General features: G+C 30.0%; 1 protein-coding gene across 1 annotated transcript in view; it reads left to right on the top strand.

Moving 5' to 3' along the window:
* Positions 1-19,979, top strand: part of GlcT (ceramide glucosyltransferase) — a 62,913-nt gene extending 42,934 nt beyond the window's left edge. Inside the window, 3 exon segments of the mRNA XM_075363416.1 lie at positions 1,462-1,651; positions 6,603-6,761; positions 6,763-19,979. Coding sequence (XP_075219531.1) covers positions 1,462-1,651; positions 6,603-6,761; positions 6,763-6,858 — 445 coding nt within the window. The 3' untranslated portion in view covers positions 6,859-19,979.
* The last annotated feature ends 7,385 nt before the right edge of the window (positions 19,980-27,364 follow it).

Genomic DNA, 27,364 nt, shown 5'->3' with positions numbered 1-27,364 from the left:
ACAGGTTATTTCTTCTGGTTGATTTTGACAAAAATGAAGACATTAAAATTATCATAAATCTATTTCTTCCCATAAATTTGTAAAAACAAGTTATTTTATACAAGTGATGAGTCAACCAGTAATTTTTCAATCTATTTAACTTAATGTTTCCCATGTGCAGAACAAATCTTAAAATTATTTGGAACTCACCCCTTTCCAGCGGTTTCCACAACAAAATTTGTGAGGAAAAATAGTTTTTGTTTTTAAATTATTTGTTTTCACCAAGAAAAGCAAGAAGAACTCATCGTCAGCTATTAGGAAAAAATCTACAGGCTACCCCTTCATTTGGTACAGGAACGAGTAAACCAAGATTTCCAGTAAAGGGGTACTTTTCAAACCTGTTAGCTGAGACATCTGTTTAATATTAGCTGGAGTAACTAGAGCTGGTGTAGGATTTACTGTCGAGTTATCTGTGTCATTGGTTGGGTTAATTCTGTTGTTTGTAATCAGATTGTCATTGGTAAGAATAATTTCTTGTTTTTACCCCGTATTTTCAATAGTATTATCACCAGGAGTTTCAGTGTCAGTACATTTTCACTGTTGCTATTGCAAGAAAATTCAAAGTCACTATCATGAAAACCATAGCCAGTGACACTATCAATATCAAAGTCTTCATCACTGCTTTTGTTAGCTAAAATTCATTTCAGTTCTAAGTCTGACAAAATTTGTTTAGCATCTAAACATTGCCTTTTTGGTCAGAATGGACCTGCAATTACATCATTGGACATAATGGACACAGTAATAAAAAAACTCAAACCAAGCACGGAGTAACTAAATTTATACTTCATACAACATGCATCTAAGAAAGAAACAGCAAAAATGAGGTGCTGGTGAAACAGGACAGCTTGGAAAATTATTATTACACCAGACGCATATGTGGTGTTGTCGGGTGATGGGATAACTGGATGGTGAGCACCACATATGGCACTGAACATGTTATTGGAGATCAGGTATCACTGAATGTGGAGAAAATTTTGTTTTGCATCACAGCAGAGAATATGAAGCCCTCGCATGTTTATTTACATTGTGTTTGTGTGTGCCTATAAATACACACACACACACATATATATATATATATATATATATGTGTGTGTGTGTGTGTGTAAAATTTTATATATGATAAATTTATTGTACTTTGAAAAATAGAACAAAAGGGTGTTGATTAACAGCAATTGAGTAGAGCCAGCGATTGAAAATGTAAATATAGCTGCTAGGTTTTTTTTTTTTTTTTTTTTTTTATTTCTAATAAAGAGTTCTTAGTATTTCCATGTCACCATGAACTCGATCTATAGTCAGTTGTCTTTAAATGCTTTGATTCTTGCCAAGATAGGAATTTTTCTGATGGTTTTTGTTGGGAGTTAAATACATTCATAGCTTCTTTATATTATAGATGTAATTATTTTTATTTTTTATATTTTACAGATGGACAAAATTAAGAGTAGCAATGGTGCCGCAGACACTTGTTCTTGAGCCTCTGTCTGAATGTATGATAATTGGTGCTTGTGCATCTTGGGCAGCACATTTCCTTTTGCACTGGGACCCACTCGTCTTCTATCTTGTTCATGTCCTTCTTTGGTTTCTATTTGATTGGATATTACTTTCCATTGTCCAGGTTAGTTTCATTAAGACTTCACCATTTTAATATAAACAGGCATAGTGTGCTATGAACTAAACTAAAAATGTCATTTGCTTTAAATTAAATTAATAAAAATAATAGATTAATGAAGTTACAACTTTTCAAATATGAAAGTACAAATTTCAGTGAGAGATACTCTTAAAACTGAAATAATATGTGATAAGTAAACTAGTAGTTTTAATGTATTTTGAATTTGTAATTTTAGTAAAAGTTGAAGTGCAATTTTAGGCATGTTAAGAATAATTCAGTGTTCATTACTTTATGTGTTAATTATAGTCTGTTTTGCAATCCAGTACAGTAGAAAAACCTTGAGTTGCTACTCACAAGATAATATGATTTCTTAGTATTTCTATCCAAGCTTCTGTTCTTGTGTTTAGCGAACTAGTAGTACTGTATACTAGGGCCAGCCAATGTACGAGCTTGTGACGTCACAAGCAGACTGCGTATTACTATTTGGCCTGTAAACATGAACTCCGCATATCAAATTGAAGTATTGCTTATTATCATTTTGTACGCTGTAATTACTATCATATTTACATTTACTAATTAATAAACAATACATAATCAATTCTTTTGTAACCTTTATTTGTACTAAATTATTAATTTTTAATAATAAACAAAAGCTTACTTGAATTTTCTTCATGCATCTAATACAAATTTCTAGCAAGTTCACCATCCTTGCTAAACGAATCACTGTTACTTTCAGTATCAGAGTCTGCACATATATAATATAACAACATTCTGTCATTTCATCTATCAGTAGTTCCAGTTTTTCATATTCTTTCTTCAGTATTTTTTACTTTTTCACAATAGGGTTTCCAGTCATCTTCAGTCATGGAATTAATTTTGTCCGTAGTTAATTTTTCAGCATTTGTAAAAGAAAATGTTGTTATGACTCGCACATGTCTTTTTACAGCTGACCATACCATCTCAATCAGATTCAAATCAGGATGGTACGGTGGGAGTTTAAGAACACAATGCCCATGTTTTTTCAAAAGTTCATCCAAGAGATATTTTGGTACCTTAGTTTTATGTAACTTTAGTAATTCATATAACTGTAGTTGCAGCATTTTTAAACTATATGGAATATGTATTTTCTAGTCAATCAGTCATATCTATTCTTCTGCAGTTTGGCACTTTTTCAATACTGTTTTGTGATAAGGGGCATTATCATCAACTACTACTGACATTAGTGGAAGATTTGGAATCAATTTTTTACACGCCCATTTCATGAAATTGTCTGTATTCATGTTGTCATGGTAGTCACTACTTTTCGAACTGGCTTTCCAAGTTAGTAATGCATTCGGAATAAATTCGATTTCTCCTCCAGCATGAATATTAAACGGTCATCTTTATTAATCAGCACATGAAGTCCCTCAACAATACCATCAGACCACAACAGTTGAACAATGCGAACTTAAAACGTATGTTTCATCCAAATAAACAATTGTAGTATTGTTTGTCTGTACTTAGCACTGCCTGCAAATATTTAGTTCTCTTCCACCTGATATCGGATTTCTCAATTAAAAGTTTTCTGTTATTTTTAGTTTTACACCATTTGAAACCTAACTCTTTCAAAATAATAGCTAAAGTTGATTCACCGCCTTTAAATTCAACAGATGATTGAAGTTCTTGCCTCATTTTTTTAAAGTAGGTAATTCATTCTTCTTTGAATGAAATTCATTAACTGTTCTTTTAACTACACCTAAATCAAAACTGTCCAGTCCACTGACAGGTTTCAAATATTGTTTATACTTTTTTGGCGTGCAGAAAGAACTCAATTGGGATGTTGATTAAAGAATCCTGTCTTTTTTTCTCTTCTGAGTTTTGAACCTGTGTTCTTGATATCCCACAAGCAGCAGCAGTTCTTTCTTCACATTTTTGAATGCCAGTTATATGTTTGTCGTCAGTTAATTTATCTACTTTTAGAGCTTCTTTTTTCATAAAATCATAAACATTATTGATAATTTCATGTACTTGAATCCATTTCATGTGTTAAGTTTGTTTTCTTAACTACAGATCTTCCGTAGTACTTCCAAGTTCTTCCGTAACAAACTGCACTAACAACACAAACAAAAATAAAACAAAAAGTAATATGTTATAAAAAATTTGCAAAAAACAATGAGTAATTATAAAATAATATGACTACACAAAAGTACTATCTGAATACCTTCACTGAACATGATATAAACTGGACTAAAGTTTATTTCTTTATACACACATTGTGTACTACGAATGATGGATCTAAATATATTTGTGACAAAAGACATCATTTCTAACTGTATGTATGAATTTTTATAGGCCTGCACATAATACCAATCAGAGCATTAGTCACTGGTTAAAGAATTGTTATTGTTTACAAAATTGAGTCATTAAGCATTTTTGTACGTGTTATCAGCTCAAGTGGAAAGAAATGAACACACAACAACATAAATGCATTGTTTGGGTGCCCATATTGTTTGTAAGTTGAAAAATGAAATAATTACGCACTAAAATAATGTTTTGGAAAACAATAATATAATGAGATGTCAGCACATGACATCATAAGCTCGTAGATTTGCTGGGGGAACTATATAATAAAGTTTATATTTATTATGCAATTCTTCCACATACACACCCTACACATGTTGTTTCAATTAACATTTTATTTTATCAAGATGATGGCCAGTAAGAAAAATAAATTTGAATGCAAAAACAAGGTAGGAAAACAAAGGTTTTTCTCTTCAGACTTTGATGAATGTGATAAAAGCAGATGATAGTTTCAAGAATTGTTAAGAAAGTAAGTTCAGATAGGCTATTAAGAAAAAATGTTTAAATCCAATGTTTCGTATTTTAGCTAATTCTGTAAATTTGAAATTAACTTTTTTAGTCTCCACCATTATAATGACACTTATTAGCCAGGCTCAAGCTTTTTATACTGTTATAAAGATCAGCCACCTGGATCATTGTCATCAAAACACTAATTGCCAATGAAGTTCTTACGGTGTAGCAAGAAGGAGAAATCACAAGTTGTTGAGTCAGGATTATAGGAGGATGCCATTATACCGATAATAGAAGAAGCCAGTTATTTGCATTGAAATAATCGTAGCATGACCATTTTGAAGCATAAGATGCCAGAGCTCAACACCGTGTACCTGCTCTTCTGAACAGCACTTTTCCACCGAGTGGCATTCAGTGTTTTACAATAAACACCAGAAATCATGAATCTTTTTTATTTACCCTACTAACCACATCATCAATATTATTACAGCGTATACTCTTAGCATTTCAAAAGCTAATTACACTCCTGATTTGACAGTCGCTGGGTTGTTCAGTTGACTTAAAATGTGTACTAAGCTTAGTAACATAGTAAATATAAACAAACTTTAATGTAACAACATCTTTGGTTTGCCAGTGAATAAAAGGTGAAGTGCACATGCATCTCAACTTTAAATTACTAAATACCTTGTATAGTAATAGATTTATACATTTGTAAATCTACTTTATATAGTAAACATCCAAGGGGACATCTGTCTGAACAAGTATTTTTTTGTTAAATAAACTTTATGTTGTATAAAGCAAATATAAATTTACCTTAGAATTAATTGACCACCAACAACCACCTCTTCTAAATGCTTGTTTATTTTATAGCAGCATACTTCGGTTGAGTACATGAAACATAGCTAATTTTAAAAGCTATTTTTTTAATTTATTTAAAATAATAATAATCTTGTCAAATTGAAGGGCTTTCTGTATTCTATATTTATCATATCTGAAAATTTCTGGTTCAGTTGGCCTCAGTGGAAGATTGACCGATTTGTTTAATTCAGTTTAAGACAAATGGCTTGTTTCTGTGTGTTAAATAAAAAATCATGTGATTGAAAGAACCTTCTGTCAGCCAAACAGTACTGGAAGATTATTTTACAAAACTGTTGAAATTGTTATACATATGACAATTTTGTATGCATATTTAAACAATGTTATTTTTCTATCCTGTTTATTTTTGTATGTGTATTTAACAATGTTTAATATGCTTACATTTGTAATTTCACATGAATATACTGTTAAGTGGTGTATGATTCATATTTTTTTCTGATTCATTATTTCTTCCTTACAACACTCAATTAAATGGCCGCTTTGCTGATCACTCACTTTTAGCAGAAAACCTAAGGTGGTTGCTTAAAATGGATGGGATTACTTCTGGAAAATTGAACATACAGATGTCTATTTATGTTACATTAATGATAATTGTTGTAGATCTGATTACAGTAGTCGACTGTGGATTGTTCATTTCCTCTTCCCTTTCACTTTCATTATCATTCATTCCTTGTTCCTTGAATAGATACCATAAGAATTGCCTTGGCCATCATTCTGGCTCCATCTGTGGTAACTATGGGCAATTATTTAGTGGCCAGGCACTTATTTAGACTACTGAGGTGGCACCTCTGCTTATGAAATTGTTCAAAGGCTGTTTCCTATGGTTGCAGAAAAGTCATACTAATAGCTTAGCTGCTTATCAATAAATCTAGACCTCTTCTTAAATCTGATCTCAGTGTAGTTCTGATTTATCAAGTTTTCAGTTCTTTCCTTAAAATCTTTTGTATACTGTGTAAGAAAAAATTGCTGTAGTTCATACTAAGGTACTTATACTCACACAAATAATAGATACTTAAAAATTGTTTCACTCATACTTTTCTCTTGATAAATCCATTACAGTTGCAGAAATACATTTCTCAGGTTTAACAATGATAAAAGTAGAAGTTTTGTTTTCAAGAAATCAAATAAAAGTAATTACATTTTATCAGTCTGTTATGTTTTGATGTTACATGACTGTATTGTTTGATTAAATCCATTAAATGTTATTTTAGAAAGGTAATATTTCACTTGTAATGATGATTATTGTTACTATAATTAAGGTTCTAACAGATCTGGTTCTTTGGTGTTACAGAATGGGTCACTGCCATTCAATAAATTTGATTTTGTGATTGGTTGGATCTTTCGTGAGGTGAGTGGGCCATATTTGTTCACTTGTGCTATTTGGGATCCTGCGATCAGATGGAGAGCACGAACATACAAACTTCGCTGGGGCGGTATCGCAGAAGAGCACAAACCAAAAATCAGGATGTGAACAAATTGCTACCAATAGCAATAGTATTGTTGCTTCTTGCTTCCTTGCAAGAAAAAGTGCGAGTGTAAATTATTGAAGTCAAGACGTATTTTATATTAATTTTTTTATTATAGCAATTTAAGCACTGTGATTACACAACTAAGGAAACTATTATATCATTACGCAAGCCTTGTTATTACTGTTAATTGATTGATTAATTACAGTACATTTAAAATTTTTAATTGTTGAATAATTTTTAATATGTAGCTTTGTCAATGCCGAGTAGACACCGCTGTTACTTTTTTAATAGATTTATAATTTTCTAGCTAAAAGTTTTACTTAGAATTGAAGAAATAAGTTACCTTCATTGTATCGGTATTATAAAATTATTTATTTAAGTCAATATTATTTATTATAAGTAAAACTTAAATACTCCATTTATCACTATTAAAGTTTATTTTTAGTAGCATCCTGTTGACGTTGTAATATTTATTTTGCTATATTATGGACAACAGGGTTTATATTTAATTAATCTCTTTTTTTTTGTAATTTTATTAAAACCTTTTTTTATACTTTAATTCTGATGCTCGCTTTTATTTTGTGAAATTCCAAACTAATACATATCACTTACTAGCAACCAGAAAAAAGCATAGAGCGTATGTTTTAGGCTCATAATTCTAGCCGTAGTTCATTTTTTGTCATAAAATGTTGGACGGTTTATTAATGTATAAACTCTTGAGTTAAAGGAAGAATAGTATTCCTTTTCTTTTTTTTTTTGGTCTTTGCAACAGTTAATATAAAGCTTTGCCATATTTTTATTAAATAATAAAATTAAGTAAAATATTATGTTTAAAAAAAAATTAGATGAAATCGAATTGAAATTAGTATTACTGATCATATGTGAACATGTGTTCTTAAAAAAAAAGAGAAAAAAAAGAAATATATATGATACATCACTTCATTTCTGATAAATAATTAAATCATCACATTATTACTTTATTGTCAAGACTTAATATGTTAATTTTATATAATTTTTCATTTTTAAGGAAATAAGTTGTAACATTATTAAGATAATATGTTATATCATAAAAAAAAAGATTGTTCATACAGATAATTAATTTACAGTATTCTTTTGATATACATGCAGACGCATTCAGTCATGTAGTTATGTATATATTATATTTATATTGCATAAAAACTCAGTTATTCTCAGTACAATTATGTTTAAGTATTATTGTTAAAATTTAAAAAAGAAAGCTAGATGAAAACATTTTATGTTTGTTAGTTTAGTCAATTGCTGTATATTGTTAGCAGAACTGTTTGTGTTCCAAAATTCTTTTCCATGCACTGTATTATTTTGTACCCACTGTATTTCCCTTTCCTCTACCCCCCTCTTTTTTTACCTACTCATTAAGTTCCATTTCCTTAACACTTCCAGGAACATAAAAGATCTGATTCTACCATTTGTTTATTCATTTTTACACACCATCAGTACTAATAAAAAATATTTATTTTTTGTTAATGAAATATTATACATTGAATCTTTCATTAGCCTTCTAATTTTTTTCTAATTAAATTAGACACTAAATATAGTATATTCCTTGAACCAAAGAGTCTGGATTGGTAAAGCAGGTAAAGTTTCATTTCACAGCCAGCTGTACACAAGGGAGTGATATATCTAGCAGATAGCCTGATAGCCCTTTAATTTCCCATATCATTAGGGATGAAATCTATACAGCTCATTAATCAGTCATTCATTTAGTTACAACTGTTAAGCATTTTTAATTACTGTACACATATTTATTCAACCTACAAATTTAAATATTGTATAAATAAAAGTAATAAATAATATACTGTATAAACCACTCTTGAAAATGAAAATATCAGAAGTGAAATAAGATGAAATTGTACGATGTTTGGTTTGACAAATTTAATTAAAATCATAATTTGAAGTACTCGGATATAAAATGTAACTGTACAGTACTCACATTCCCATTGTCTGCAGTTTCATTTTTGTAGGTCCTTGGAAACATAATTTTTTGAATGGATGGCCTTCATTGAATTTGTTTTTACTCTTTCAGGGTATTAAGGCCGTGAAACTCCCTGACGTATCAGGAGCTATAATCTAAGATGAATATTTCTTACCCAGCTTTTATTCTAAAAATCTAACAGAGCGAGGATGCTGAACCAGTTATTTCGGCATTTACAAACACTGAAATATTTATTCTAGCATCATCCAGATTTTCAGTTAACTCTTTAATGTGAAATTATCTTTCATTAGTTTTTTGTAATGGTAATATAATAATTTTTAAATATCAGAAAGTAGAAAAACATTTTCTTTTACCCATCATGGCACTGGATTTTACTTTAACTCATTTATCCATTGACACCTGGGGGTATTTAAATCAACATAGTTTAAACATGGCAAATAATATATTTGTCCTAAATTATATTCCTTTACAACTTGATAAGCTCACTAATCTAGGAAATTAAGATCTTATTTCAGTTAACTAACTGAAAGTACTGTACTAACTGAAGTACTGTTTTTTTATATTTTTGTTTGTGAATTATTTACTAGAAAAAATTTTGACTTGCTGGGAGAAAACTGGTCTCACACAATTATGCTGGTTAAGATATATCATTATAATAAACAAAAAGTAGTGATGTACAGAAATATGAGACATGTTTAAAATGTAAGAGAAAATTTATTCATACATTATTTATTTCATAGTTTGCTGCATTGTAAACCTAATATTTAAACTTGGTCTTAAATAAGTGAAATACAAAAGGGGTTAAAAAAAATTATTTCAATACAGAAAAGTAATTACTGAAATCGTTTTTAGAATATAAAATACTGTTTCTGCAGTAATTAATTTTTTAGTATTATTGTTGGTAAAATAGATTTGCAAATGGTGGTAAAATACTATAAATACAATTAATCATACTTTAAACATTCAGGTAGTGAACAGTGTATTCATACTGGATGGATTAATAGATTTTGATTCTCAATTCACCTAACCCTTGAACAGATTCTACCTTATTTTAACCCCACCATGTGCTTGGAATACTTTGTTCCGTATATATGCATATCTTGTTTTCTTATGTAAATTTAAAAAAAAATTTCATTAATGTTTTATGTTTATAATTTATATTTATATTTTTTTTTTATTGAGTATTTTTTAAATCAGTAAAAAGTAAACAATTATTTAAGCAATATTAATCATGTAGTATAGATATTTAACTGATATTTTGTTGCTTTTATTGCCATACATTTGTTAATAAAACTGTACTGGCCTTGGAATAGTTCCAAGTTTTTGTCTGCTGTTACAAATTCACTTATAATGTATATTACAATTTTTCATATTCAGTAATGTAAGTGCAACCAGCTTATCTTTTTTTTAGTTTTGCATCTATGTCTGTTGTCAAATCTTATCTGGCAAAAATATAAATCTTTTACTCACAGAAACTCAGCCCTACACCAGATCCAGTATTTAACCATAACTATGATAAGTTTGTATAATTTTCTGTTTTCATGCCAAACATCATTACTATTGGCGCAAAAATTTCTGACTTTATTATGTTCTTAAAATTATTTTCTGTTGTAATTTGCCTCAATTGTTTTATGTTGTCTATAACAGTTAGTACATGTCGCACCATTATTACATTAGTTATAATTTTTTTTTAAATGAACAGACTTCTTTAGTTACTTTTAGCCAAAGAGATGTTTTCATTATGTTTGTTTTACCCCACTACTTTGGTGGAAATTTGAATCTGTGATTGTTATATTCTCCCTTGTTCAGATTCACTATAGTAATAATATGAATATTCTGTAAATTTACAATCACCATAATTATCTCTAAGTCAGAGACAAAGTCTCTTGCATCTGATTATAGTTGATCAGATGTGTTCATGTCATAGATTTTTCTGTCTTTTATAATTTCATTTAATAATATATTTGCTTTAAATTGAGTTATTAATCGTAAAATCTATTTCTTTCAAAACAACATTACATATTTAGATTATTGCAGAGATGATACTGTCATTTTATATGTATATTATTTTTTTTACTGGAATTTTGAAAAACTATTGTGAACATAACCATTACAAGAATGTATGATGTTGCAATAAGTGGCAATTAATTTCAGTTGAAATAAATGGATATAATTAAGCAATCTGAGAATAGCAAATTTGTGGTTTCTGTTTGTCATGTTTATTATGAAATTTGTTCTTCAGTTGGACAGTTGAACAAAATTTTAGGTTGCGCATAATGCAGGTTTCATTTAATTTGTAGTTATTTCTAAAAAAACTGAATATTTTCTTTGATTGCATAGAATTTTATCTTATCAAATGGGATTCGGACTCGTGAAAATTCATTTTCACTTATAAGCATTCAACATTACTACATCTTTAAAAACTGTGCTTTGAATAAAATTTACTTTTTTTACTGAAAATATTTTTGATAATGAAATATTTAAAGCACAAATGTAACTTATTCACTTAGGTAATAATATGATTGGAAACAATGATATTTTTCATAAGTGAATTCTTAACTGTTTCAATAAGAATTGTTTGTCTAGTCGTCTAACAACCCTTAATATATAATAAAAATTAAATTTTAAAAATAATAAATGCTGGTTTGAAATCCTAGTCTGGTTTAACAGTTGTACACACTAAAATTCATATTTCATACGAGGTGCAACAATAAAGTAATGAGACTTTTTTGTCAGCTGTAATGTAATCTCCTTCAAAGTAGTTCTCTTCTGATTGCACATACTTACTCCAATACTTCTGCCACTTCTCGTAACATTTCTGGAATGCTGTGACAAGGGTCACAGCATTTTGGGCATGTGTTGTTTGAAAATGATGTCCCTTGACCACCAATTTGGCTCTTGGGATAAAAAAAAGTCACTCTGGGTGAGATCTGGTGAATAAGATGGCTGTGGTAGTACTGAAATGCATTTTGAGGTTAAAAACTGCTGTAAAGACAATATAGCATAAGATGGCACATTATTATGATGAAGAATCCAACTCATACAAAGGACTCGTTTTCTAAGTCTGTAGAAATAATATTGATCAACTGCTTGTCCAGGAGACACCCACTCTTTATGAACAATACCTTTGGAATCAAAAAAATACAAAAGCATGCATTCCACTTTTGACTTCAATATGTGAGTTTTTTTTGATCTTGGTGATCCCTTTGAACACCATTGCGAACTTTGACTTGTGTCTCTCAATCATACTGGAAGAACCAACTCTCATCACCAGTGATAACACAGTTCAATAAGTTTGGGTTGATTTGAACTTGTTCCAACAGATCAGCTGCTGCATTTTTCTGTGCATCTTGCTGTTGCTCTATAAGATTTTTTGGGATCATTTTTACATGCCCAGATCTTCTGTTATTATTTGGCGAACAGTTCCTGCCAAATAGTTCACTTCTAAAAAAAAATAGAAGTTCACTTTTGCTATCATTTTTACAAATAATCTTCTTTTGATCATACAAGTTCATTCACCCTGGCCATCTTGACATCTATCCTTGAAGTTGATGGTCGTCCACTGCGGTATTCATTTTCATAATTTTATGCCAATGAAAAACTTGAGCTCTTGACATAACTTCATTTTTAAAAGAGTTCTGAAGCTTACCGTAGGTTGTTGTTGCATTCTCACCAAGTTTAACATAAAAAGAAATGTCATATCGTTGTCAATATTTTGTGATTCCGTTTCTGTGACGAGAGACTAAAACAGGTCAATAGTGGTTTATTACATCACTACTCAAAACTGAGAGCTTGTACGGATGTGCTGCTTGGACTATTAGTAGCGGGAAGATCAAAGTCAAAAGATGGAGTGTCTACAAAGGCTGCAGGGTTACCACATTTTGCTCAAAAAAATCACTCTCATTACTTTATTGTTGCACTTCGTATTTGTACACACTAACCATCAAATTTCTTGCAGTAAATTAGATAAGCTACAAAATGTTAAAAAGAATAATTCGTTTGACTGACATACTTTTGGACTCTAATCCTTTTTAAACATAGGCAGAGATTGAGCCAATATGGTTGTTATCTTTGGCTCTCTGATAACAAATAAAATAATGTTAAAAAAAATCAAAGTTGTACAAAATGTCCAAAAATTCTATTATAATATTAAACAATAGTATATACTGAACAACGCTAAACTACATTCTTTACCGCTGGTAAATTTCATAACATACAAAATTGAATAATGTTAAAAACTATAAACCAAAAAGCCACTTCTACTGGACCACTTCTCATATAACATCAAACTTACATAACAACATTATCTGTATTTACATTGCATGCTATTTGTATTTAGTTGTAGCTAATTACCGTAGTTTGTCCATGGTGCTTAAAATTTATATAAAAATATGAATAGTTTTTTAGTACGAAGACTGATAATATATTTATAACAAAATTACATACTTAGTATAAGACAGCATATAAAAATGTAACAGCTTAAAAATCCTTTTTTCCCATTTCATATAAATCTTTAATTAAATTTATAACTTACCTTAAACAACGTAAGCATGCCATCCACCTGATTGGCTTCCAGAATAAATAGAAATAAATCTGGTTTGTGTTTCTTTAATAATAACACAATTATTAAACATTTACACTTTAAAGTATATTAAATTTTTGTTAAATAAATCGTAAAATACAGGGTGAGCAACATAAAATTGAACCCATAACGCAACTGCTGCAGAATTGTAGGTTATGTTGGAATGAAATTTTATGAATGATACAGATAAATTAAATAAGAAAAACATAATTTAAATGTTGCATTTATTTACCTTATTGTCACAAAAGATGTTCAAATGACCACCCTTGGCATCGATGCACTTTTGTGCTCAACTGATCTTATTGATAGACGTCTGTTGCAAAACATTGTTGTCAGTTGTGTTGATTTCTTGTTGAATGTTCACCTTCAGTTCATCAATATTGTGCAGATTAGATGCATAAACTCTCTCCTTTATGTAGCCCCAAAGGAAATGATCCCAAGTAGACAACTCTGAGGAATGTGGAAGCCACTGTCCTCTGCTGACAGCTCATTCATTTGTGAAAGCTGCATGAACACAATTCAGTGAAACATTTGTTGTGTGACATTCTGCATCTTGTTGGAAGAAGCTGTATTCTTTTTCATTATCAGTTAATTGCGCATAGAATTCTTCAAAAATTGTGAGGTCACTTGTGTGACAGTCCGGTCAAAAATATTGGCCCCACGATATGATTACTGGAAATGGCACACCAAACACCAATTTTCTCATTGGTGTTTTATCAAGTGGACGTTCAAATATTTTGTGTGGATTCCTCGCCATTCAGTACCTGGTGTTCTGCAAATTAACGTGGACGGATAAATGAAACCATGCCTTGTCTGACATGAAATATGTCATCATGTCTATCTGTCCACCAACAAATGTTTTCAAGAAGCCAATTGTAATAATCAATTCATTTCAGTTGTTGCACAGTTCTAATGCAGTATGTTTTCAATTTTAAGTTTTACGACAAGATGTGTATTTAACACCAGATTTTTGGGATAACTTGCATAGTGGACGTTATTTCTCCTTTCAATATCAACAATGGCTTGTGGAGTCCTAACGGAAGGTTGCCTATTTCATTTTGCATTTTAAAATGAACCTGTTGTACACCATTTTTTAATTAAATCGTGTATGCTGCTCTTCACTGGGATACAGGCTTTCAGAAATTTTTCAATCAATACTTGATGTGATTCTTCAAATGGTCCAGAACAAATATAGGCCTCAACTATAGCTATCCTCTCCTGGATTGAATAAGGCATTTTACAAAACACAACTGCACTACAACAAAACTTTTACTGTACTGACACGTAAACACCTGACAAATGGCAGCAACATATAAATTTGCATGAGAGTCTTCATAAATAGTGTTGGGTAGCAGTTTCATTATGGATTCAGTTTTATGTTGTTCACCCTGTACTAACTCTCAAATCAAAAATTACACTTTCTATACATGTTTATTTATGAATTAAACTAATTGATTAACTATGCCTTTCAACATCCACAACATATTTCTCTGAAGTGACCCATTTTCTCTTGTTTAAAAACTAGTTTTCTTAATTTACTCTTTTCCAACAAGCTCACCCGAACTAAATTTTGTAAATACTACACCTACCCAAGAAGTTAACATCTTTCTCCTTTTAACTGTTAAAAGTAAATACATCTTTCATCTTTGCATGGGCTGCAATTAAGAGGAACTTAAAACCCTGGTTATAAAAAGTAGTGAAAAAGGCCTGTTCATAGAATTCTTAAAACCCTTCATGTAACCCCTTTGACATAGATCAATATTTATATTATCTAAGTTATGAAACAATTCAGTAAAACCATGTTTTTGCTTAATGTTTCCCAGAAATTCACCTAAATATGCACGACTATTTTATGTGCTTCATATAACAGATTCACACACTAACCATACTCTGCTTAAAATTGATGCAAGTTTTAGGCAGTCACACAACTTCTCATTTTTACCAGCTTAGCTAGTTAATGCAACTTCCTTATCTTAGGTAACACGATATTTGTAGTATGAATTTAATTTGCTATAATTCCAGGATCCCTACCCAAGTACAGTATGTTGGTAGGAGGAGATAATTCAGATAATCATTCTTAAAAAAAAACTCCAGTTCTCACAAAATTTATGTTGATCGATTTATTTGTTATTAGAGAATGAGAAATATTGTTCAAGTAAAATAAATGATGTTCTTTGAAGTACAATGGACAGATCCAGAACAGATAAAGTGAAGAACACAGATATGAATAAACTGAAGCCACATTTAATGTACCAGTAGATCACCAATATTAAAATAAATAATATTGGATGCAGCTTCCATTTGCTCTCAATATATTATAAATTTGGAGTTTTTTGGTCAGTGAATTTAGCTCAAAACCTAAAAAACTGATAATTAAATCAGTTTTTAGTTAAGTTAAAAGACTACATATTAATATACAGTGAAACAAAACCGGTAATTCCTGGATAAAGATCATATTACAATAAAACTAAAGAAGTCTTTTAGTACTCACTAATGAACAAACCCACTTAATTTACAAGTGTCTACTCAAATGAATGAATACTCTACAAGATAAAAACAACTCTCAAAAAATTAAAAGGAATACTGTAAACAAAATACACATTGTGTTACTATAATATTTATATGGCAGTTAACAATTTGAACCCCAGCATTAGTCAGAGGTATGTAACAATACCCTGTCTCATAGTAAGGTAATAATAATTGTAAATAAATGTTTCAGAATAAGGTTTGTGAAATAATGGGGTGATACCTGATTGTTCTGTTGGAGAACAATTGGCACTGTTTACCTTTAAACATATTATTTCTATAGGATTTTTAAAAATTCTGTAAGTTTCAATGTAGTTAAATGAATATTTTCATTAAAATGCGTAGAATAATTTTTCCTTAATACAGTTCTTTACAACAGCTGTTTCACTCAAAATTATGTACAAACTTAAGTGAGAATAAAATTTACTTCTGAACAATTCACAAAAGTTATGTTGAACAGAAAGCATTTTTAAGTTAAGTTACCATTAGTACCATTTTGGCAGTTCATTTTTGAATACTTGTAATGTGTTTCTTTAAATGGTTTTGTCTCGTTGAGAACATTTTTCTTCTCTTTAAAGAAATCAAAACTGACTAGTATGGATTTTTCACTCAGCGGGTGATCTGATGTTATATTAGGATCTTCTTTCAATGTCTTACCATGGAAGCTCTTATGGAGCTTCCATGTAACTCTAACGTACTTCTCTAATGTAACTGTAGACAATTTAGTTCTTCCTCAGTCGGCATCTAAAATATTTTAATCCTTTTATAAGAAAAACATTTTCCACTTCTGAATAACTTTCCTTTTAACTTTTCGTTATTTCTGTGATTACTGAAAGTAAGTGTGGTATCAAAAGAAATAAGATTTATCAAATATTAATAAATGCGAGACGTAGACAATACACATAGAAAAAAGTGGAAGCTATAGTTATGGCATGTGGTACGTTATTAAAAATACAGCGATGACAGACTTCATGATGAGATGGATAAAAGAAGAATACGGAAAAATATAATAAAGCAAAAAACACAAATTTAATGGCACATTATAAGGCTGAGGAAATTATCAACAAAAAAAAAATAATTGAAAGAAAACAGTATTGTGGAAGACTAATACATATATCAAATGATTGAGCACGTCAGTTGCAGTTCTTATGAAGAAATGAAAAAACTCAGTAGCATTTCATATGGAAAATAGCTCACATCGATGCTTATTGAGGACAAAGAAAAAATTTATTATTAATTTTTGAAGCTTCCTCCTAAAATTTGTAAAATTGTTCAATTTTCCTCTTAGACATTAAAGCCAGGATACAAAGATTTATTTTCTAACAAAACTTAATATAAAAATGGATAACACTTTTGACAAAAAGGAAAGAAAAAGTATTATTTCTAGTTATGAATAACAGAAATGTTATTAATCAAATAGTAACATTCATGTTAACAAAGCTTTAATAAATTTATGTTTAATATATAACATATGATGATTGTATCAAACATTTATGTAGGAAAAACAGATCTTCAAAAACATTGTTGCAGTAATAAACACACCAAAAATTAAATTCATTAGGTATAGCTGAGCATTATTTGCAAAAAGAGTGCTATCTTTCATTAAAAAATTGACAAATATGTGTTTAGATATCTACTGGAAGTAGATAATAAGTAAAGTATAATTGGAGAAGTATATTAATCTGGAAGTAGATTTTTCATATGTACAAAAAATAGGACAATAAAAATCTCAATAGGAAAACAATGATTTGTATTATTTTGTTTAGAGATAAACAATCATGTAATTTCATATTCTGTTTGAATTTATCACGGTTAGATATAATTTTACTGATTAGACAATGTTGGCTCTTTTGAAATATGTTTTAAGTAAATTGACCTGCGATGTAATTTATGTAAGTAGAAGTAATAGAATGTTTTCATATTTAGCTAGCCCATGCAAGTTGTAAAAATAATGAAAGCTCTTTTAAATTGCTGAGTAACCATTATAAAAATACTTTTTTGTTGGTTATTGATTTTTTTGCTTAGGACTGTAGATCTGATGTGTATGGTAAATTAATCATAAAATAAGATGAAAAAGTAGTTAAACTGATATAAAATCATCTTATATTTTGTAACTTTTTAATAATTTTTTTTGTACTTTTTACGATGATTTGTTAATCATTATAGTTATAACATATAATTACTTTTTTTCAATAATGGATTCAACATTAATTTGCATCCACTTATATAATGTAATGTTTCTGGATTACCAAAGACAGCTAGCATTTTAAAAAAGAAAGGATATGTGATTATCAGTTACAGATAGATCTACACCTCATTTACGGGTGTAGTTTTCATTTGGTTGAATACATGTATGCTGTTAGCATTTTTGCTGACAACACTTGAAACCTTAAAAATTTCAAAAGAATTTTTACATTATCATCAATTAATGTTTTTCTATTTTGTTGATGTGTCGTATTATAGGTTTTAACACATTTTTATTTAGTATGTTATTATAGATAAGTGAATAATTATAATTTATTTGGCCTTTTTATTTTATATTAAATTTTGTAAAATTTAAACTATATCTTTTTTAAAAAATCATTTTTCTTTTATACTTTAGGTCATTAATGGATAATTTTCTAAAGTACATTTCATTTACTGCATAATATAAATAATAAATCTATTTTTTTATTTGTTTATAGATATGTTAATAGAACTGTTCCAGATGTAAGCCAAATATGTATTAATTCAATTAATTTTTTTTACATGACAAAACTAAGATTAAAATATCTGTAATAAATAGAAAATTTAGCATGTTGAGATTACATCATTGGATACACCATGTAGAAAGTATATTTAGGCTAATAGGTTGATGCAGAATGGGAAGAAATAAAATGGATAAAGCCAGTCAGACAACTGATGACAAAAAAGTGATATTCTATTTATAAAATAACAATCTAATGATTGACTCACAATAAATGGTGACTGCATTAGCTTTACTGAATGCTAGGGTTAAAAGATTTGATACCTGACAAGGCTGTTGATAAGCAAGTTTTCTTTACAAACAGAACCAAAAAAATAGACCAATACTAATGTAACATGACTGTACCCATTTGGTTTAAAAGCCAACATAAACCACTCTTAAGTGAAAGTGTTAAAAGTTTCTTTTTTAAGTGTATAAAATTTTATTCATAAATACCTTTTTTGACCAGATATTTATTAATTTAAGAAAGAAGTACACATAAAAACCCCCTTAAGCAATAATTATATTTAACTGAAAACAATTTAAAAAGCAAATTAACTTAAAAACAAGAAACTAACCACACTTAAAGAATAGACTGAAATTGTGTGCCTTATTAAGTTAACTAGTAATTCAGTGCTGGTGGATGGAATCAGATGTTCAATTTTTTCAGATTAAATTCTTACCAAGAGTGGCAGATGAGACTAAACCTAGCATGTCAAAAGTTTATTTAACTGCAGTAGTGAGGGTGTTGCAGAACTGTAAAAAATGAATATGACTTAACTGTGGTCAAGTTACATAACATAGAATAAAAATTAAATTTATGTTTGTATCTTATTAAATAATTTACAGATTAAATGTTTAATATAAACTTCTGGTTCATTTTAGTTTCCTTTAGATAAATTACTGGCTAATATGCTTAGCAATTGATGCCACAAAAATCAAATAGGTATGAACTAATACCTACAATATACAATACCTTCAATCATAGGTTTTCTATTATTTATATCATTTATTTTCACAGCTCTATTAAGTTGGAATAAGTTTCCTCAGCATTTGTTTTCAATTTTTTTTAAATTTAGTTTATTTAAATTATATATTAAATTGGGTGTCATACCTAATGGTTATGACATTAATCAACAACTTTGAAGTACACATATTCACCTGTTTTGTCAGCATCATCAGAATTGTTCGTAATTTCTGATTTTTGTGGATTTCTATACTTTGAACAAAAAACAGTCTTATAGAAGATAGTTGCTTGTATCTGCTAATGCTGAATGAGATGTTGATAAATTACAGATAATGGTTCTGTTTATTGTATCAGTCTCTCTGAATTATGGTATTTTATAAAACTTTCAGTTAATTTTTAACATTATAAAATGAATTAAATTAGTAAAAACTTAATCTAGTATTAACTCAAATACCCACATAAACAATGAATTTATTTTCCTCTGTCCATTAGGGATGTTGACGCCTGAAATGTTAGTGCTTTTGCACACTCGTATTTGTTTTATTCTTAAGAAGAAAATATGAATTTATGGTTTATATACATTTGTGTTGCTTCACAAGTGAGTTGTGTATTTGAACACTATCTTCGGTTTTGTAAATCATTTTGAACCCAGATTCTTCTTTCTTGTCATCCACAAATTTTATTGCTTTCCCCTTTCTTTTTATAACTTCAAATTTATGGTTATTCAGCAAATGTTCCTTCCTACCAAAGCAGTACTTTTAACAATTTTTTTTTGTTTTAATTAAATTTATTTCCTCTTAATTCCTTAAGTTCTTTGGCCAATTAATCTTCATCATTTTCCCCCACATCAATGTTTCCATTGATTTTATCTTCTCTATATCATGATTTCAGTTCAGACCATTTATTGCAAAAATATCATTTTTCCAGTCTTATCCTAAATCTACCCAGTTGCTACTATTATTAATCTACTGTTCCTTCATTCTAATTTTAACTTTATTTTTCTCCAACTTCCATTTATAATCTTTACATAGTTATATTTACAGAGATATACACTTTTTATTCATCTCATTATTATTATTATTATATGCAATTTGTTTAAAACTTAAATTTTTGATTAGAAGACATTTGTGAGCGTTACATTACATTATACTGGTTTTCATCAATTTCACAGCTCCATGATCTGCGACTAAAACCTCCTCCAACTCTTCCTATCCTTTGTCACCTCCATCCAGTCTTCAAAATTCTCTCCGACACCATTTCTGTCTAAGTCTTCTTCTTCTCTATGCCTCATCTCCCCTGAAATTACTCTGTCCTCCATTTTGACCACATGATTCATTTTTACCATCTTGCCTTATTCATCCACACCATCCTCACAATTCCATCACCGTAGTACATCACATCAAAATCCCTATTCCTGCTCACCCTCCATTACCCTGTTGTTTGTGACTTTACAGGTCCAAAATGTTTTCTAAAATACTATTAATCTTTTTAGTAAGTGTCATACTTTACATCTATAAGTCACAATCAGACGTAACACCGTCTGTACAGTGTACAAAATGGAATTAGAATAGACCCATATATTTGGCATATTATCAGTTTAGAGGCTCTAGAAACTACCTTTGATCTCAACACCATCTTCAGCGTATACATTGCTATATTCCTCTTGCTTAATTGTTTCCTTATTTCTCGCTCACCCCCATTCGTATCATTGATCATCACTCCCAGATAATTAATTTCATTTACTGTTATGTATCACCGCTGACCAAATGCAACCATCCCTTCTTCAGCCCCTCCATCACTCCTCACCACCATGTACACCATCTTGTCCTCATTTATCTCCAGACCCACTGCTTTTGCTTTCTTCTCAAAAAGGTATCAATACATCAGAAAATACAATCTCCTTCCAAACAATTCATTTTCTCTCCAATACACTTTCCTGAACACCCATTCCAACACCAGATTAAAAATCAAGGGTGACACGGTATCCCCTATCATACCTGTATAAATCTTGAAACATTCTGTTAGCTCATCTCCAATCTTCACTTAATTTTCACTATCCATCATCGTGATACCAATCATCCTGACCAACTTATCAGGAATTCATAGCTCAATAAGTATCATAATAATTTTATTTCTTCACAAGCTATCATATGCCTTCCTAAAATCTATGAACAATAAGTGAGTTTCCCGTCCATATCCAATCCTTTTCTCAAGTAGCTGATTGACGATGAACAACTGATCGATGGTTGATCTATTTCTTTTAAACCCAGCCTGGTACTCTCCTACCAACAACAAAGCATAAGGCTTGAGTCTGTTTGTTATCACTACGGAAAGGATTTTATAAGCAATACTCAGAATAGTTATGCCTCTATAGTTGTTACATTCCATCATATCTCCCTTCTTGTGAATTGGAACTATTAGAGCCTCTCTCCAATCATCTAAATCAATTCCCTCCTTCATATCTCCCCAATCAAATCCCACAACCACTCTCTCAAACTCACTCCACTCACCTCCAGAAGTTCCATCCTGAATACCATCGACACCAGCAGCCTTGTTATTTTCTAAACTCTCAATAGCCTTAACTATCTCCTCCAAACTAGGTATCTCCATCTCTCTCTCAAATTCCTCCCCCCCTCCTGATCTTCAACTGCTGTTTCCTCCCTCATCAACATTCTGAACACCATTCAACAATCCTGAGTAATATTCTGTCCATCTAGCTTTGATATCATCCTTGTCAATCAAAACATCACCATCCTCATTCTTCACTATTCCACTCCTCATTTGACATCCTTTTCTCCTTCCCTCCTAACATACTTCCACATCCCATCAACACCAACATCCATTTCATCTTTTGATGAGTCCTCATCAAGTCCCCCCATAAGCTGGCTCCTGGAATTCTGTTTGCTTTTTTGCCAGATTATATGGCTCTACTTTACTATCCCTTTTAGGAAGGCTTATTTAATGCAGTTCGCTTTCTAACCTTAATTAGTACCAAACAGTGGTCTGAATTTATATCTGTACCTCACTTACTTTGTTTTAACATACATTACCATCGCTTGATGTCTTCTATTTACAACAACATGATCTGTTTGATTTCTATTTTGGCGGTCAGGTGAAATCCATGTTGCCTTATGAATATCCTTCTGCAGCAATATTGTACTCTTCACCACAAGATCTTCAAAATTGCAAATTCAATCAGCCGTAACTCATTCTCATATAACTTGGTGTGGACTATGTTCACTTACGGTATTTCTGTAAAACTCTTGTTTTAACATTTTCATTAAAATTTCCACTAACAATTTTAGTATTATAGGAAGGGACCATGTCGTATACACTATCTAGCTGGTAATAAAAATACTCCTTCTCTTCACACTTACCTTTTGTGAGCGCATGTACGTTAATCAAAGTTGTCATTGAACCTACGCTTCATTGTGATAGGCACCATTCTTCCACTATGGAATTTTAAACTTTTCATGGCACTGATCAGCGAGTCCTTAACTACAAAAAAATACCAAACTCATATTTCTGACTTCTTCCATAAATCAGCATGTAATCATTCTTCTATAAGGAACCCATTTAATCTTACGAACTACAAGTATATTCAACTTAAACTTCCTAACTTCCATAAGAAAATTATAATTGAAAAATTATGTTATCCTTGTCTGTTCACTGATTTAGTATCCCATGTTCCAATTTTCATGATATTCCTGAATTTTCCATTTTTACCCTTTCCTGCCTGAGGCTTAAAAGTCACTTTCGTAACAATTTCTGTTTTCCAGCGATGGGTTGTTGGCACATCATCAACTTCTAATCTGGAGGACCAGATTATTTTTTACATGGGTTTTCTTCCCCTAGCCTTTGAAGAGCCAACTTCTAAACTGCAAGGCAGAACTGCTAATTTTTGGTCTGCCCAGGTATTTTATTTATGAAAGTGATGAAATTAAATCTGCTTTATGCTGTTGACTGAATTGAAATTGTTTTAATTACATATTAATTGCATTCATTATAAAATACTCTTTCCATTAATAATTATGTTATAGTACGCTTAATGATTTTCATATTTATAAAAGTGTTTCATATTTTATAAAAGTTTCATAGAAAATCTGAAATTTTCTTTAACATTCTTTGAATTAAAAAATATTTAATAATGATAGCATTTTGATGTTAACCCCATTCTGCAGAGTATTTATTCACTATATTCTTGAAGAATGCACCATTTATTTATCTGATTTTCATGTTGTGTTCTCTGATATGATTCAAACCATACTTGAATCTATGAATATGTACAAAATCATAAGTTTGATTTATTTTTCATGACACTAATACCACATGTAATCCCATCTTGGATCTTCATTTTTAATTTTAATTGCCTTCTTATTCCTAGTTTTTTTATTAAATTTGAATCAGAAGGTGATTAAGTTCAACATTAGGGAAAATATTGATGTAAGGGGTAATGAAAAGTGAAGAGATCATTAATCAGTATACGTTGTTTAACGTGAATAAATAATGTTTAATTGGTGTGAGCTATTAAATAGGGTGAGATAACAATGAAATTCGTATAAGAAAGAAGTATTCTTTTATAAAGAAAATAAACTTATGTGTGGTTCATTTTGTAAAATATGTTATAACTGGTTAGCCATCTTAAGAAATTTTTTTTATGATTAAATACAATAATGTTGAAACATAGATGTGAAAATTTATTACTATTCATAACTGGAAGTGTTATTGCTATTTATTTTAAATTATATGTTTTAGAGGCGACTTGTCTTGTGGCAGTAATTTTGATAAGTATCTGAACAGAAAGTAATTGTTTTAGTTTATTGGCTACCGTATGAAATCAGTGCAGATGTAGTTAAATGATTTCTGTACTTCTGTTCATGATCATTTTCATTGACTGTAGTCAATGCAAAATACTCAGTAATCTACAAAATAGTATGAAATTTGTTAAAATTATTTTATTTGGATATGATTTATATAATTTGTAACATCAATTTTTATTACTGAATAATTAATTTAAGGAGTACTTTGAATTTCTTCATGTTTACTGAAATGTTGAATTAGAGCTTTCATTATTGATAGAAATTACATGAAATATACATGTAATTTTTATTAATGAAATAACATGTATAAATTGGATACCAGCCAAACAATGTTTTCAGTCATATAATAACTGAAGACTAAAGAAAGAAAGTATTCTTTAACTTTTCAAATCGATTTTTTACACCTTTTTTTATTACATTTTATTGGTTTTTCATTGGTAATTTTGGCCTAAAAATAAGATTTAATATTTCTAGAAACTGAAAAATATTACAATTCACTTAAATGAAGACAAATTTTTTTTTCACTCTTTTCATCAACTTAAATTTATGCTTTTGGTTTTAATTTAAGTTGATCAGTAACTTCTTTTTTTATTATAACTAAAAGTTTACTTTTTATTTCTTAAGTTAAGTCTTATGCTATTATATATACATATTTTTTAATCAATTTTTCTTTACATTCCAGTTTTATTTAAAGTCCATTGCTATACTACTGTACTATTTACTATGACTGTATGTCCTTGAATTTTAATGTTCTGCGGTTTTGTTCTGACTTATGCAGAAAATTCTAAGTGAAGTGTGCAAACAACCAACTATTTCATGGAACCAGACTGCTTATATTAACCCTTTATACTCCAAAACAAATTTGTTGAATTGTCCACACAGCTCTTGTGGCTTGCAGTGCATCCACTCATCATTTCAATGACAGCTCAATAACGTAACTTGTCCTGTCAGCTCTTCAATCTAGCGTTGCAGGCTAATTTCATTTTCCTCAAACAGTCTTGGCCTGCATTGCAGGACACAGACTTACGCATTTTATTTCTTTTGTACTAAATTATTATGTGTTCGTAACACAAGGCAATATTTTGGGCTTGTTTAGAACACAGCTATAAATCTTACTTGCTATGTTGTAAACAAAATTTTTTTACCTTATATAAAATTATATATTTTCACCTTCAAGACATTAGTTAGGATAAACATCTTTTAATAAATTACATGTTTACTGATCTAAGTTATGTTTTTATTTTCATATAGTACATAAAATTCTCTTTTATTTGATAACAAACACCATGGTTTGGCATGTACTCAACTTATGAGTAATCAAAGTATGAGTGATATACTTTGGTATATAATGTGCATATGGGTTTTTTCTATTATAAAAAAAAAACTATTAGGAAACATGTGTTTTACTATTATTATAGAGAGAGTATATGTCTCCTAGCATGTATAATTTTCATCTGTGTTTCATTTGTTATTAATGTGTACTGACATGAAATATGTTCTACCAAAATAGATTAAAAATTATAAATTTTATAGGTAGTTTTTAATTCATCTAAATTTTATTTTGTTTATAATTTTGTCTATCATTATGGTTGATAATAACAAAATTTTTTATTATATAGTGCTACAAGCTTTGTGGTTTTAAACAAAACAGACAAAGAATTAAATTGTGTATTGGATAACAATAATATTCTGTAGCCTTCTACCAGTTCAAATTATGTAGTAGATAACAGTAATATTCTGCAGCCTTCTACCAGTTCAAATGAACCTACCAATGAAAAACTTAAATAGTGATCAGAAAAGTGATATAGATAACTTTGAAGACTTGTGTGATAGTGAAAATGAGTATGAGTCAAATGTATTTCCGGAAGAAAGTACAAAAGAATGACATGAGTGGTTTTAACCCACCAACAGGATTTGATAGGGACTCAGAAATTAGTTATTTCCAGCTATTTCTTTACTGATGAATTGTTACTTGAGATAGTTGATGAAACCAACAAGCATTGAAGGGAAAAAATAGAAAGGTCTACTCCCTTGCAAAATATTCTACATGGGTCATGTTATGTTCCCTGAATTTAAAGCATTTATTGTTGTAATTATAAACATGTCCTTCAATTCTAAACCACAGCTAGAAGATTACTTTAGCTTAGACTGGTTGAATTATCAACCCTTTTTTAAGGAAGTATTCTCAAAAGTGAGATTTTCCAAATATTTGCAGTCTGCACTTAAGCCCTCCTGGCAACATAGATCCTATTTTAGGCACTTTAACCTGATCAGGAAAAGTTAAACAAGTAGTAAAGAATTTGGGAAGAAAATTTCTGCCCTTCTAATAGAGTAAGCACCGATGATAGGTTTTAAAGGTCGTGTTTCCTTTAAAGACTACAATAAAGATAAACCTATAAAAATGGGGAATGAAAATGTTTGTGATGTATGTGGATATGTATGTTCCATGGAGCCCTACATTTATTCAATAACACCATCTGCTCTAGTGAGACCTGAATTACTTACAACTACAAGGGTTATTTTGACATTAGTAAAAAGATGTGACCAAAGTTATGGAAATATCACAGGTTTCCATGTATTCACTGACATACTACACCAGTGTAGAACTGGCGAAAGAATTGTATGCAATGAATGTCCATTTAATTGGCACAGTAAACAGACAAAGAAAAGGGCTTCCAGATCAAATTAAAATAAAACCAAAGTTGTGTAAAGGTGAAGTTCTTGCCCTGAGAAAAGATAAAAATTATAATGATCCTTTCTATATTAGTGTTCAAGAGTGAAATGACTAATAATGAATTACTATGTTAAAAACCCTATAGGATGACAAGTTTGAGGAAGTTCAAAAAATAAAGAAAAGAGGAGAAATATAAATCATTAAAAAAACAGTAGTATGTCACTACAATGAATACATGGAGAGTGTAGATCTTGTAGACCATTATATTGTGTCCTACTCATTCACAACAAAATCAGTTAAATAGTGGCGTAAAATATT

This window comes from Lycorma delicatula, chromosome 4, assembly GCF_047948215.1.
Source record: "Lycorma delicatula isolate Av1 chromosome 4, ASM4794821v1, whole genome shotgun sequence".
Classification (NCBI taxonomy): Eukaryota; Metazoa; Arthropoda; class Insecta; order Hemiptera; family Fulgoridae; genus Lycorma; species Lycorma delicatula.
Note: the sequence above shows the minus strand (reverse complement) of the source record. Positions and strands in the feature narration are given on the sequence as shown.